The 16,302-nt window shown below is 36.4% G+C and overlaps 1 protein-coding gene across 47 annotated transcripts in view; it reads right to left on the bottom strand.

Moving 5' to 3' along the window:
- Positions 1–16,302, bottom strand: part of ADGRL3 (adhesion G protein-coupled receptor L3) — an 866,327-nt gene that overhangs the window by 117,653 nt on the left and 732,372 nt on the right. For all 47 annotated transcript variants that reach the window (XM_032151681.2, XM_032151691.2, XM_032151695.2 and 44 more), the window contains 4 exons: positions 13,372–13,555; positions 12,350–12,472; positions 7,297–7,505; positions 6,142–6,318 (listed from right to left, as the gene is read on the bottom strand). In XM_032151681.2, the coding sequence (XP_032007572.1) occupies positions 6,142–6,318; positions 7,297–7,505; positions 12,350–12,472; positions 13,372–13,555 (693 nt within the window). The remainder of the gene's footprint in view (positions 1–6,141; positions 6,319–7,296; positions 7,506–12,349; positions 12,473–13,371; positions 13,556–16,302) is intronic.

Below are 16,302 nucleotides of genomic sequence, written 5' to 3'. Positions count from 1 at the left end.
ATTTAAAAATGGAGATAGAAATATGTGAGAGTCATGAGATGAGGTATAGAGCCATATGACTGCATGACATCTCTGAGGGAGAAGGGTAGGTATTTAGGATTATGCTCAGGACCAGAATGACAATGAGAGGTCAAGCAGATGAGGAGAAAACAGCAAAATATGCTAAAAAGGACAAGTTGCTGAGAAAGGAAAGAAACTAGGGAGTGGTGTACCCAAGGCAAAGTGAAGAAGGTGTTGCAAGAATGCGGCCAACTCAGAGTGTCCACACATTAACTTATGAAATGCAATCTGATCTTTATAACAGGACGCTTCTTTGATAAGCCCTCTCTGAGGACTCCTGGCTCACACAGATGGTTTTCCCCTATGTCTCTAAATCACCAGGTTGGCCTTGGTTATAATTCTTATAAAATTATGATTCTAGCTGCAGTTTCTCTTCTGTGTCCTTCTTTCCTATTGCCACTTCTCTAAAAATATGAGTTTTTTGAGGGCCTGAAGTTTCCACTGGAATCCTTGGAATCCAGTAATACATACGACAATTAGGAAGGAGGAAGTTACATTTATTCAGAGCCTACTGTGTATTAGGCAATGTGTCAATACCTTCATGATATTTATCTTAACTTAGGTGATCAAAAGTGTGGATAAAAGAATAAAGAAAGTGTTGACCAAACAGCAGAAATAACACATATGACAAATAAAAGCAATTCAGTGCATTGGGAGAGCACTGGAGTGCAGAAAGATGCATCAGGATTACCATAGCTTGATGTCAATAGCTATCAAGATTATTGAGCTAACTCTTCTTGCACTCTTTCCAAATTCCTCAAACAAAATTCTCCAATATAATTTTGTTTCCTTTACAGATTTTCCTGTAGAGTTAGAAACTGACAACTAGAAAACATAAATATCTGTTCCAACTGGCTGCTGTATTTCTGTGTATGAATAAATTAATGTTCTGTTTGAAACATTAGTCTAAGGTAAGTTTGGCTAGTGTGTTTCTTTTTGAAACTCTAGAGATGGTCAGTCTCCTTGTTTTCTGTTTTTCATTGATCGCTAACATTCCAAAATCATGTTGTGAGATCAAAATAGGGTTGACGCAGACAATCACAAGAGATTATGATATAAGAATTCTAGGACACACATGCTTTGTGATGGACTGCTAAAGGAAAATATTGATTTCCATTTATTTTATCTCTTGTTGACACACAGTAGTGGTCACAGTCATGACTGTTATACAATGGATTGGGGAAAGGTTGTTAGGCAATGAACTGAGCATAAAATGATATTTTGTTGTTGCCTCAAATTTGATTCATTTTTCTAAGTCTGAGTTTATTACCTAGGCTAGAATGTAGAATCTCGGAGCCAGAGTAATACAATCCAGATTTAAATCTATTATTTGTTAATATATAGCCAATCTTGCTAAGATGGATCAGTTTGTGATGCTCTGACAAAATAGAGTTTGTAGTCCTTCGAACATCAAAATTTAAACTGTGCTGACACAGGTAAGGTAACTTTACTTTTAAGCTGCTAATTGAGCATGAATTTGCTCTCCCTCTGGTATATCTGCACCATCTCTCTCTAAATTTGAGTCAAATAAAATTCTGGATGAAATTGTTTTTGTTGTGTTTTTTTTTTTTGTTTTTTTTTTTTTGAGACAGGGTCTCATTCTGTTGCCCAGGCTGTAGTGCAGTGGCACAATCACAGCTCACTGCAGCCTCGACCTCCCGGGCTCAAGCAATCCTCCCACCTCAACCTCCCAAGTAGCTGGGACTACAAGGGCATGCCACCACACCTGGCTAATTTTGGTGTTTTTTAAAATAGAGATGAGGTTTCACTCTGTTGCCCGGGCTGGTCTTGAACTCCTGAGCTCAAGTGATCTGCCCGTCTCAGCCTCCCAAAGTGCTGAGATTACAGGCTGTGAGCCACCATGGCTAGTCTGGATGAAATTATTTGGATCAATAACATAAGGTAGCTAAAAATGTTGCCATCATTTTTACTTTGTAAAATGTAAAGGACATTAATAGTTTCCCTATTTTTGCTGACAGCAGGGAGAAGAGAATGTACATGTATATAGCCTTTCTATCGATCTCTATAACCAAGGTAATAAGCCATTTATATTTTTGTATCCTAGTATATCTGAAATATAAATCCTCTTCATGACTACTACAACAGCCCTTGTCTATGCCCTAGACACCCTTTACCAGGACTTATTGAAATAACTGTCACACTACAACCGGTCTAATCATTTTGTTTGTTTGTGACACAGTCTTGCTCGGTCGCTCGAACTGGAGTTGCAGTGGTGATCTCAGCTCACTGCAACCTCTGCTTCCTGGGCTCAAGTGATCCTCCCACCACAGCCTCCTGAGTAGCTGGGACTACAGGCATGCACCATCATGCTCGTCTAATTTTTGTATTTTTAGTAGAGACAGAATTTTGCCACGTTGGCGAGGTTGGTCTCAAACTCCTGACCTCAAGTGATCGACCTGCCTGAGCCTCCCGAAGTACTGGGATTGCATGCATGAGCCACCACACCCAGCCAGTCTAATCTAAAGTTGAAATCTAATTGAAATCTATCATCCACATAGAATTGGGAATAATCTGTCTAAAATTGCAACATAAACTGGTGCTATTATTGTTTAGAGATCTAGCAATCTTTTCTTAGTTGCCCATGGAATCACAGCAAAGATCCATATCACAGGTATACCCTGAGACGCTGGAAAGAGAGCCCCCGACCCTGGGCCTCCTTCTTTTGAAGGGGTTGGGTAAACCACTGACTGTAAGCCAGGAGTCGGCTCTCCTGACACTGCCATGTACAGGTGCAGAACTCTGGGGATTCTGAGAATCCTAAGTTCAGATTGTGTGTCTTCGGTGATTATAAAGCTATATTTTGTTAAGTCAGGTTCTATTTCATTTTTCTCAGCTTTATGTATTACTTGTAAATATTTAGACATGTAGGATATTGAGACTCCTACTCTGAGCCTGCAGATGTGAAGCCCATCTAAATTTTCACATTGTCCTCATTCAAGCACGAGAGATGGAAATAAATAAATAAGTAAAAATAAAAAATAAAATTTTATACTATGCCCTTCATGGCCACAGTCCTAATAAGTTCTTCAGTCCACCTCCAGTTTCTAACTACAGTGAAAGCTTGTCAAATGAATGGGTTACTCTTGTTATACCAACTAAAACAGGCAAAAGACAGGAAAGAAAGCTTTCAGGGCACAAAACATGGCTCCAAGAATGGAATTCACCGTAAGCCTGCAAGCTGAAACTGCCTGTTGTAACCTGAAACCAGTTTTATCCAATAGCTACTGAAACAACCTCCTTTGACTCCAAGACCCATCGCCGGTCACTCACCAATCAGAGCTTGCCAGCTCTCCACACTTTACTAGTGCCAATGAACTTTCTGGGAAAACAATATGTAACACTTCTTCTTTTTATGAAATCTCCAACCCTCTTTTTGTTCTTCAGGCATAAGGAAAACCACTCAGTCTGTGTGTATACCCTGAACTGCAATTCTTGCTTCCCCAATCAAATCTTAAATTTAGATATTTGTTTCTGTTTTTATTTTGACTTAAACACTAGCCTTGTTATACTTATCATGTATTAATTCTAAACTCTTTTACCATGCTCTACACACTGTGATATATAACATCTTTATGTTTTCGCTCCTGCTGTTTTCTCTGATTGAAATGTTCTTCACAATTTTTCTGGCTAATACATTAATCTCTTAATATACAGCTTTTAAATCTCTAAGAACTTCTCCAGACTTCTATTATACTTATTCAATTTTCCCACAGTACACTGTTCAAACTTCATTCTTATCACTACCTTTTTAACTATATAGCTGTTTTTTTCTGTCTCATCTGAAAAGAAAACCTGTAAACTTTTGAAGGCAGTGTTCATATCTTATTCATTATTATTACACTACTAACACATACGTGCTGAACTGAACAGTATGGTTAAAAATACATGTTATTTCACATTTTATTGAACTTATAAAGACAATTGTTTTGAAAATACTATTTACCAGTTACTGAAGTTGAAAGCTAAGTAGTGTTAGTTAAATAGTGAAACATTTTAGTGAATTGTATGAAAGAATGTTCGATCTTTGCAAAAGCCATTCCAGGGTTTTAAGTACTCATTTTCTTTCCACAATGAAATATGTACCAGATAATTATAGCAGAGGTATTATAATATAAAATGCTATGAAAACTAAGCTTTAACTTTTGCATAAAGTGTTGAAGCTATCAGTGCTTTTCCCTACCAAAGCAAAATACCAATGCTAGTTCTAAAGACAAATAATTTTGTATATATAATACAAGATAAATAATTTTAAAGACTAATGCATATGAAATTGTATTTAACTTATAAAGACATTTTAAAAAACCAAGAAGTTATATTTTAAGTTTTTTTTTTTTTTTTATTTGAGACAGAGTCTCACTCTGTCTCCCATGCTGGAGTGCACTGGTGCAATCTCGGCTCATTGCAACCTCTGCCTCCCTGGTTCAAGCGATCCTCCTGCCTCAGCCTCCCAAGTAGCTGGGATTACAAGCATGCACCAAAGCTCGGGAAATTTTTGTATTTTTAGTAGAGAGGAGTTTTGCCATGTCAGTCAGTCTGGTCTCGAACTCCTGACCTTGAGTGATCCTCCCGTCTTGGCCTCCCAAAGTGTTGGGATTACAGGCATAAGCCACCATGCCCGGCCTATTTTAAGATTTTAAATGTAATTATCCATTTAGTTTATGACATACAATATTTAGAAAAAAGTGTATTATTTTTGTTGAACATCTTGTTTGAAAGTTCAAAAATTAAATTTTTAATGTCACATAATGTATATAATCTATTAATAGCCTTCTTCCAAATATAACAATTGGTTGAACCCAACATGTGGATCTGAGTCAGCCTCAGTTCTTAACCATTGTGATGAGGGAAGCAAGATATTTGCATTCTCAAACATCTCTGGCCAGGAAGTATCTTGCTTGAAATAAAAACTGAAGTTTTCAACCCCATATATTTCTATAGGTTGAGCATTAGTATTACTCAGTGTTAGCAATAATCTTACCTACTACTGATGCACTGACCTGCTTAGCATTTTTTTTTTTTTTTCTGAGTTTCCTGGCCTAGGCCTCCTAAAATCTGATAGTTACTGCATTTCTAGCCTTCACTGTTAGCCTGCTTGAGGTGATCTCCTGAAACCCTGTCAGCCTTCTCTTCCCTTGCAAACTCATAGACTCCATCTCACAAGTCTCTATTCATATGAAAGCTAGTCACACTGGGAGGAAATTGATGCAGCCATGTTGCTGACTTTGGAAACTACCTATCATCTGGATTTTCCCTTAGAGTAGTGTCTTGTTGCATGGGCAGAACCCATATCCTTATGTCAGGGTATGCCAAGTCCTTTGCACTGCCATGCTCTGGGTATTGTGCTTGAGGGTTCCTTTCCCAAGAGTAAGTTTGACTGTATTTAACGTATGCATAGCTCTTTACTCTTCCGCCTCCCCAGTCCCAGCTTTCTAAACCAACCCCACTAGCCTTTGGTCCTGGGGTCCTATGTTCATGAGGTTATGGTCTGACATTTATTATACAAAATAATAGGGAGACTAGGGAGAGTTTATTAAGCAAACTTCAATTTTATGAACGATATTGATAATAGGAAAATAGATAACAAGTTCTTTGAATCATCCACAAGGATATGGTTTGAACATCAGAGAGTTCCTTAACAGAATTACTATGAAAGTAGAAAAACAATGCCGGGCGCGGTGGCTCACGCTTGTAATCCCAGCACTTTGGGAGGCCGAGGCGGGCGGATCACGAGGTCAGGAGATCGAGACCACGGTGAAACCCCGTCTCTACTAAAAATACAAAAAATTAGCCGGGCGTGGTGGCGGGCGCCTGTAGTCCCAGCTACTCGGAGAGGCTGAGGCAGGAGAATGGCGTGAACCCAGGAGGCGGAGCTTGCAGTGAGCCGAGATCGCGCCACTGCACTCCAGCCTGGGTGACAGAGCGAGACTCCGTCTCAAAAAAAAAAAAAAAAAAAGAAAGTAGAAAAACATTGAAATATGATAGCCCATATAGTTAGGACTATTTACAGTTAGTGACCATATTATATACTAAAACATTTTCATTGTATGGCATATATCTTACCTTAACTTCCACATGTGCCATCAGTACTGCAAAATTTGTTAGGTGGTTACAAGAGCATGTAGTATGTGTCTTATTTGTTGTCAGGAGCCGACAGCCTTGTGTTGACCAATAACCTGTCATTGTACGCTTGGAGTAGCTCCAAAATGAACAGTTAGGGTTGAAATTTTCCTCTGACTGCTACAGGGGAAAAAAAATCCATAAAATCAACAACTACTTTATGATCATGTAAATTAGGTTGGCATTTTCCTTCCATATAATACAACTTCATATTCTGTTCCAATGTTTTAGAGATGTCTACCAATGTTTTCATAAGTGGGCCTCAACAATTCTAAATGAAACTGAATATATGCTATTGTTTCTTCCCTCTGACTAGAGAGGAGTGCACCATTTTTTTAAATTAATACTAAAATAATATACTAGTATCAATGTTTCAAAATCACACTAATTAATACACATTGCAAAATAAAGAAGTTAATTGCTCTTAACAACCAACATCTGAAAGGATGATCTTTAGAAATCTTTGTTGAATTCACAACCTCAATCTTTGTATATATGCAAAAATATATCTTCCCGTGGACATAATTGCTTGAAATATCAAATATAGAACCATGTCTAGTTCTGTTTAATGTACTCCTATTCCTCTTTGAAAACATAAATAGTATTGTGAATATTTAAGGTATACAACATAATGTTATGAAATACATGTAGACAGTAGGAAGGTTACCAAAGTGAAGTGAGTTAACATATCCATCATCTCACGTAGTTACCCACTGTTTTCTTGTTTTTGCGGCAAGAGCAGCTAAAAATCTATTCATCTCACATGAACCCCAAATACAGTAGAATTTTGTAATATTATCTATGGTTTTCAGGCTGTAATTTAGTTCTATACACTTGGGCTAGCTCTTTTTAGTTATGGAGAAGCATTTATAAATCCATCTATGAATGCTTTCACCATAAGTATTTACATATACAAGGATTATTCTCCTCCTCCAAATCTTATTTCTGACAAAAAAAAAATTACCACTATATTGTACAGATAATGAACTGCTATATGTCAAATAGGAAAAATATTAAAAGAAAATTAATACACTTAATGTTCAGTGTTATAAAAATACAGATAATATGAACAACCAAGTTAATATGCCATTTTCTTACCTTGATATGTTTAACAGTAAACACCACAGGATCAGCCAAATAAACCTTGTTACTGAACTCTTTGTTTATTGCTGCCGTAATAACAGGGGAATTGACAATAACAGAATGATTTGTGGACAAAGCTTCCGTTCCCAACTTCATACTGGCATTCTCCGTGGACAAATAAGGACCCAAGTTGTTATACAGGACAAAGGCCACTCTGATCTCTCCTAAAGTAAATGCAAACTCTGATTAGTTTGTTCATTCTAAATTAGTTAGCACTAATGAGATAGAAAATTACATCCATGTAGTATGTATTCACACAAAAAATCCAGCATTCATTTCAACCAAAGTACCAGGTCATTTATGAGGAGAGGAAATTCAAATTATGCTAAAACAACTACATACCAGTATTTTTAAAAATGAGCCTCAATCCCTATCTCACTCCATACTCAAAACTAAGTTTAAGATAGATCATACACCTAAACATATAAACCAGAATCATAAGGCTTCTAGAACAAAATATAGAATAATATCCTTGTAGTTTGAAGAAGGCAAGATGTCTTCAATAAGACCCCAAAACATTTATCATAAAATGGTGAACTAAACTTTATCAAAACCAAAAATCTATCAAAATACATCATTAAGAAAACAAACAAGGAAACTGAAATACATTTAAAAATAAGATTCATTAATATACAAAACATTTTTACCAATAAAAAATAAAATAATGGCATCTTAAAATGGCAAAAGATGTAAATACACACTTTAGAAGAATAAATAAAGGAAAGGCCAATAGACACATGAAAAATGATCAGTATCATTAGTAATTAGAGAATGAAAAATAAGACTACATTGAGTTTCAATTTCATACCCACAAGAATCTCTAAAATTGAAAAGACTGACCACATTAATGTTGACAAGGATGTGGAAGAAATGGAACTCTCGTACACGTCTGGTGGTAGTGTAAAATATTTCAACCGTTTGGAAAAATGTTTGACAATTTCTTATAAAATTAAACATACATCTACCTTTCCCAGATAAGTGAAAACACATATCCATCAAAATATATGTGGATATATATCCTCATTCTTAATAGCCCAAACTGGAAACAAGTCAATTATTATTTATAGGAGAATAAATAAATTATGGCACATTATATAATAGAATATACTATGCATCAATAAAGAACAAACTGTTGATACATGGAACATCATCAGTGAGTCTTAAAAATATTTTGCCAGGTTAATGAATTGAGACAGCAAATGGTATATACTGTATGATACCAGTTATATGAGGTCTAAAAACTGGCAAATTTTGGCCGGGCGTGGTGGCTCATGCCTGTAATCCCAGCACTTTGGGAGGCTGAGGCGGGCAGATCACGAGGTCAGGAATTCAAGACCAGCCTGACCAATATGGCAAAACCCTGTCTCTACTAAAAATACAAAAATTAGCCAGGCGTGGTGGCACATGTCTGTAATCCCAGCTACTCAGGAGGCTGAGGCAGGAGAATCACTTGAACCCGGGAAGTGGAGGTTGCAGTGAGCTGAGATTGTGCCATTGCATTCCAGCCTGGGTGACAGAGTGAGACTCCGTCTCAAAAAAAAAAAAAAAAAAAAAAAGGCAAATTTTGTCTACAGAAATAGTAATGAGAAGAAAGTTTTATTAGGTGAGGAGAGGAATAAGAAGACTGGTAAGAGCCATGGGAAAATTTTCTGGGTATAGAAGAGATTTATTTTCCTTCTTTTTGTGATATTATAAAAGTATAAAAGTATGTACAACTGTGAGATTCCCAAGCTAAATGCTTCCTCAAGCTAAATGTATATTTTAGTGTATGTAAATTATTTCTCAATTCAAATGTTAAGGAAAACACACAAGAATTCACAATCTTTACCTGTCTTAAAACTCAACTGTCATGTTATTTTAAGGTCACTGTTTCCACAAAGTCACCAAGTCCTTCCACCTTATTTTTTCCTTTATGACAGTCTCTTAAATCTAATCCTCTATGAAGTGAATTGTCTTTTAACACACTTTTTAAAATTGTATTATTTCCTTTATTTTAAAAAGTCAAGCCCTATATCTTATTTCCGGCCCCAACTACTATGGTTACTAAGATGAGGAAGTCATAGTCCCTATCTCTGAATCTTAGAATCAAGTGGAAAAAAAGAAAATTGAGCCATGCGGGGAGATAGGAAAAAAAAAAAAAAGGTCCTTTTTTTTGTTTGTTTGTTTTTGAGGAGGAGGGCTATTTAACATCTAACTCCCATGTTTGTGAAATTCCCTACTCTTCGGAATTTATAGACACAAAATGGACATATACTTGCTTTCCTAGCTTATTGAGAAGACGTTGCTCTGGGCACTTCCGCTAGATGCATCCAATCAGATGCAGAAGCCTCAGATATCAGATGAGGAGCTAGTGATACAAAGAAGCAGGAAGTGGTACAGCAATAGCAGCAGCAGCAGCAGCGGCACAGTTACTGCAACAGACTTCACTTGCGGCAGCAGTGACATTTCACAGCAGTGATTCTGTGATGTGGTATAGGCTGCTGTCAGCCTCCTTGCTCTAGTATATCTTCTGGGACTGATTCTCCAGCCTTCTCAGTGATTCTATGAGATATCCATTATCATTTCAGTAATCCAGCAAAGAGATTATGATGGGAGCTACGTAATGGAAGAGAGCATTCTTATCTAATCTACAAGTGTTAATACAGTACTGAGCAAACCATAGTAATTCACTAAATACTTATCTGTTATAACACATAATTTAATTTTGTTCTTTCCCTCTAGATTTGGTATTGAAATGCTGATTTTTGAAAGATGAAAATTAAGAACATCCATGCATTTTTCTTGTTGACATTAAAAACTTTAATTTTAATTGGTTTATAATTGGCTGACAATTCATGCCAATTTCCACTTCCGGGATAGTGTCATTTTGCCATCCCACTGTGAGTTACCAGCACACTTAGTCAGTGGCAATTCTCTGCTCCAAAATTAATGCTTAAATGTGACTTTAATAAACAAAAACAAAAACAGGCTGGGTGTGACTCATGCCCGCAATCCCAGCACTATGGGAGGCTGAGGTGGGAGGATCCCTTGAGGCCAGGAGTTCAAGACTAGCCTGGGAAACATAGAAAGACCTTCTTCTCTATTAAAACAAAACAAAACAAAACACACAAAAAAACTATACATTAATTTAGAAAATAAATGAACACATAACTTAATTTGACTAATACATTTCTATATGTCTTCAGATACACAGTTTTGTGTCTGAAGGTTCACACATTCATTATATGCATAAGTAGTGAGTATATAGACGTATAGATGGACCAGGCACTGAAGTACTAGGGTTACATCAGTGAACAAGATTAGACAAGGCCCCTGCTTTCATGGAACTTACTGCCTGGAGGGAGACACAGGCAATAAGCAGGCAGATTAAAAATAATATTATTTCTTATAATGGTGAGTGAATAAATGCTATGAAGAAACATTGGCATAATCATGGCTAATGGGGAAAGAGTGACTGGGAAAGAGGAGTCTACGTTAGAGGAGATAGGGAAGACGCTCCCTATAGAGGTAGATTTATCTAAAAAGTGAATGATAGAGAGGCTGCCATGCATAAAAAACGTAAAAATTGTATTCTAAGAAGAAAGGTTTAAAAAAATGCAAAAAAAAAAATAATAAAAACAAACAAACAAAACGCCCCAAACCTGATGCAGGAACATGCTTGGTGTGTTCAAGAAACAGAATCAAGATTACTCTGTCTGGATCACACAGCACATGCTGAAGACAAATGTGAGGTGTGGCAAATGAGGCAGGAAGGAAATGGACCAGGCAGCATGTGGCAGGTCTAGTTAAGTCATGAGATTTCATTCTAAGTGTAACTGGAAGTCAATTGGTCAGATGTAGGTTTCGGAAGAACCCTTTGTCAACAGGATATACTGTTGGAGGGCAAAAGATTTAGGAAGCTAATGCTGGAATCTAATTTTGCTTTATTGAATCTTATTGCTGTCTCAAAAATTTTCTTAGTCAAATGAGTAACATAAAAATGATTTCTAAGTTTAGTCTTACAATATTTCTAACATTTAGAGACCATTTTATTCTGACAACAACAAATATAAGTTGTTTTTCTTGATATTATTTATCAAAACTATTCACCCTGCAATATGAAATATTAGCATTAAGTTGGTTGCTAGGAACTGAGGTCATCTTCCTACCACCTGGCAGATTAAACGATCTCCCTTTCTTGGCAAAAAAGAAATACATCTGTGTGTGTGTGTGTGTGTGTGTGTGTGTGTGTGTGTGTGTATGCATATGTATATATGTACAAATATGGGAAAGAGGGGTCTACTTTAGAGGAGATTATATATATACATATTTATATATATACAGACACATCTATACATACATATATACACACACATACATATACATGCACATATATGTGTGTACGTTTAAACATTTTTTAATATTAGTGAAGTTTGGGACATAATTTATAGGATTATTTATTGAATTTTAATTATTTTCAGTGTATTCAATTTAGTAGTAAGCTAAGCTGATTATATTTATAGTTCCATTTCCCAAAATCACCTCCTTACATTTAAATGTTTGTATGCTTTGCAAAGAAAAGCATAAAAACACTCTTAAAAAGAAGCTGAGTAACCAAAAAATATTTTTTAATTACACGTAAAATTTACATAAAAAATTTTACAAGTGAAATCTGCAAACTCAGTGAGAGTTCCTCTTTTTGAGGAAAGATGTCAGATCCTCTGAATTTTTCTTGTCCATAATTTCCCTCATATTTAAGTTTCTGGCAACTGAAAAGTAATGAACAATTTCCAAATCTGATTGAGAATTTTGTAGAACAAATATCACTGTAATATTGATGGTGCTGTACACTCGAAAGTGGGGGAAGACAAGGAGGAAGACGAGGAGGAAGACGAGGAGAAAGATAATAGGAAGAGGAAGAGGAAGAGGGAAAAAGCTCCTAAATAGTGGACCTAATATTCCAGGCCAAAAAGAAATGAATTGATGCAAGTTCAATTCCCTCAAGCTTAAAAAATAAACTCTAACCTACCATTTCGGCCATTTTGCTTTAAAGTATTTGCAGACAGCTGGATAGTGCTTCCATGGCCCATGTTTTCTGGAAATTTTAGGTCTTCTAAGTTTCCTTCTGTGCTCAGTCTTGCAACTTCCAATTCTGTTAATATCAAAGAGATATCGGTGCTCATTGAGAAACATACCTAAGCTACAATAATTTCCTAAACCACTGCAGTATTTTTGAAATCAAAACACCGGAATTCTCGTTCTATTTGTCATGCTTTATGAAAATCTTTAAGAAAATATATTGTTAGTATTTTATCAAAATAATGCAAATAAAAGTTATTAAAATTATGTAAATAATACAAACATGTCAATAATAAAGCCTAAAATTTAAAATTCAATCCCAAATTCTAATACATTGTCATTGGTCTTAAGTTTCAAAATATAATCTTTATTTTATAAATTAAATAAAAATCCTTTGATAATCTAGTGCTGTACTATCATATCAATATTGAACTATCTTTAAGCCCAATAAATTTGAAACAGCTTTTTCCTAACTTCTGAAATAAAACTGTCAGCTACTCCTAATCCACAATAAAAATAGATCGATATCCTTTATAAGCCAAATAACACGATTATCAACACTGCTTTATCATTTTCACTCAAATGACTTATTTCTTCATAATGTAAATTCAAAGATCCTCTCATTATAACTGAAATAACTCCTAATAGTCCTGTATTAAGAGGATGAAATTTTAAATAGTATAATACATACATAAAAGTCCTTTAAAAAAACAAACCTCACTGTAAGTGATCTCAGGCCACTACGTTCAATATTGAACTTAATATTGAAATGTCCTAAGAAAGATAGCACACATGATTTTCTATCCTTTTAAGCCAATGACAAGTGATGCCCTCTTTATTTTAGAAAAAGAATGACTTTTCTCCATTGAAATAAAGCATCACTCATATCTAGGACACCAGAGATAACTTTTTCTTTTCCCTCTTCTGATATACAAGAGTGTCTGGACCTTCTGAATAACAAAGACCACTTACTAATATTGTCTGTGTTCTCCCTGACAATGTCAGTCTTCAAAAGGTTATCAGCCAGCACAAAGGCACTTTCCTCCACAGTATGAAGCAACATGGTGGCCGCACGCAGCTGATCGCTTGTAGTGAGGTCTCTCCATGCATTCAAAGCTTGTGGCTGAAGGAGGTTGTTAACTGTCTCGACCATTGCCTATAAGAGGATGAAAAGAATGACAGAGGTCTCTAGTGAACCCACATAGCTGTCAGAAATCCAGGTGTACACGTTGCCCAGCAAGCAAGGATCAGCAGTGTGCATGAGTTCAGTATTGTCCCAGCCTCCCCTGTGACATGCTGCAGCAGAAGCATTCATTATTTTGTTCTGTAAAACCCTAGCTGAGACTTTGCAAAGCAAGAGGAAAACCTGTTTTTGTTTTGAAGGACAACAAATAAAGCCATGCTTGCTTCTTAGAATCAATAGCACAAGCTTCAACAAGACTATGATCACATAATTAAATTATTTGGCTGGGGAACTGTTGAAAAAAAATTAAACCAAGAGTTTTACCACATGACTCAGAGAAAATAATTTTTTTCTGTACGTTACCATAAAACTGGATGCTGAACACAACAGAGATTAAAAGGATGACCATAAATGTGACAATCCAAGAATTTGTTGCCTATAGGTTGATGATGCACATAGCAAACCTATTTGTGTTTAGCCAGGTAGTAAAATGTCAGAATGGGGAAAATATCAAAGCATACATACTCCCAGGGGCTTTGGATATGTTATGTATAAAGAGAAATCTCCTTCATGCTGTTTACTACTAGGGAGGGGAATAAACAGTTGAACCTTACTACCTATGGTCCTCAGGTGTTTTATCTTTTAAAAAATCGGCAGTAGGTACACCCACACACAGATACAAAGCACTACAATTCTCATTGCTTCATCCAAAAGAATCATCTCTGTAGTTACAATTTATATATTTCCTGTGGTTTGCTTTATGCTGTAGGTTACAAAGAAAAACAGTTCTCCCAATAAGGTCTTGGGTTTCATTCAAACATAGAGAACTGCAAAACAGAAAAATACAATACCTGCAGCTTGAAAGTGATCATCCCGGAACCCAATTCATTACAAAATATGCATCTAATCCAGAAATAAAGTTGAATAAACAGCCAACACAGGCACAGTTAACAGGCAGCACATAAGTGTTTTAAAACAGGACTCACGTTATTGACACACTGGCCGAGGTGCTGGGACAGACTAGAGAAATAGCCTCCACAATGCAGTGTTTTCTCCTGGCTGCTGTTTTCATAGTAACCAAGTAACAACTGTTACAAATTCAGCTTCATAATGAAACACCTTGGCTGCCAATTAACACCAGCTTCAAAAACTAATTTGCCTTTTGATAAAAGTTGTTTTTTCTTGATTTTTTCCCAGCTATTCCAAGTTTTGGCCAAAAATCAACATCACTGTACTTTTAAGTAAAATAATCCTACCCACAACTTGCATGCTTTGGATTATTTTTTAAAAGAGAAACAACACAAACAAATCGAAAAAGTCTCTCACGAGTTTAAACACTAGACGTTTACTTTTTTTTTTTTTTTTTTTGAGACGGAGTCTTGCTCTGTTGCCCGGAGTGCAGTGGCCTGATCTCGGCTCACTGCAAGCTCCGCCTCCCGGGTTCACGCCATTCTCCTGCCTCAGCCTCCCGAGTAGCTGGGACTACAGGCACCTGCCACCACGCCCGGCTAATTTTCTGTATTTTTTGTAGAGACGGGGTTTCACCGTGTTAGCCAGGATGGTCTCAATCTCCTGACCTTGTGATCCACCCGCCTCGGCCTCCCAAAGTGCTGGGATTACAGGCGTGAGCCACCGCACCCTGCCTGGACGTTTTCATATAGTGTGCTTAGCTCCGTCATTTGTTCTTCGTGTAAAGCATGACCTAGTAGCCAGACAAAAGTACTTCTGGATCACAACAAAATGATCTGCTTTCCAGGAAGTTCTCTATAAGGGCAATGTCAACAGGATATGCCAGAAAAAGAGGTGCCAGATAGGAAACCAAAAAAAAAAAAAAAAAAAAAAAAACTTTACATATTTTCTGAAGCCAAACAGAGAATATAGCCCTCTTCAGTGTAAAGAAGTATTCTTTCAGGGATTAGATGATACTGTGAATTCATTAAAAATGCTCTGAAAATCCCACATGCAACAGAAATTATGCCTGTTCCTTATGGAGCAGCCATTTTAGCTGCTGATAATCTTAATAATTAGTTAATAATCTTATAATAATTAATTAAACTCTTACCTAAGGGGAAATTTTATTGGGGATAATATATTTCTATTCTGTCCTTCGTTGTTTTTATTTTCATAATTTAAAAAATACAAGATGAGAAAAAAGGAAAAAGAAACAACTACGGTCAACTCCGAGGATGTTCTAGGAAAGAACGTATTCCAAGACTAAATCAGGAAGAAACAGGAAGTCTGAATAGACCTACAGCTAACACGGAGATTGAGTCAGTGATCAGAGCCTCCCAACAAAGAAAAGCTCAGGATCAGATGCTTCACTGGTGAACTCTACTCAATTTTTCTACACTTAAAGAAGAATTAACACCAGTCCTTCTCAAACTCCAAAAAAATATAAGAAGAGGGGACACTTCCAAACACCTTTTTATGAGGCTGGCATTACTTTGACACCAAAGCCAGACTTAGACACCACGAGAAAACTGCAGGCCATATCCTGATGAATACGGATGCAAAAATTCTCAACAAAACGCTAGCAAACTAAATCCAACAGCACTTAAGAAAAAAATTATAAACCATGATCAAGTGCAATTTATCCCTGGATACAGGGAGAGTTTAACATAAAAAATCAATGAATGTGATACACCACATTAACAGAATAAAGGATATCATGTGATTGTCTTAATAGATGCATAAAAAGTGTTTCACAAAAGTCAGTACCT

The sequence above is a fragment of the Hylobates moloch genome, unplaced genomic scaffold (genome assembly GCF_009828535.3).
Source record: "Hylobates moloch isolate HMO894 unplaced genomic scaffold, HMol_V3 SCAFFOLD_2, whole genome shotgun sequence".
Taxonomy (NCBI): Eukaryota; Metazoa; Chordata; class Mammalia; order Primates; family Hylobatidae; genus Hylobates; species Hylobates moloch.
The sequence above is the reverse complement of the archived record's forward strand: the minus strand, read 5'-3'. Positions and strand labels throughout refer to the sequence as shown.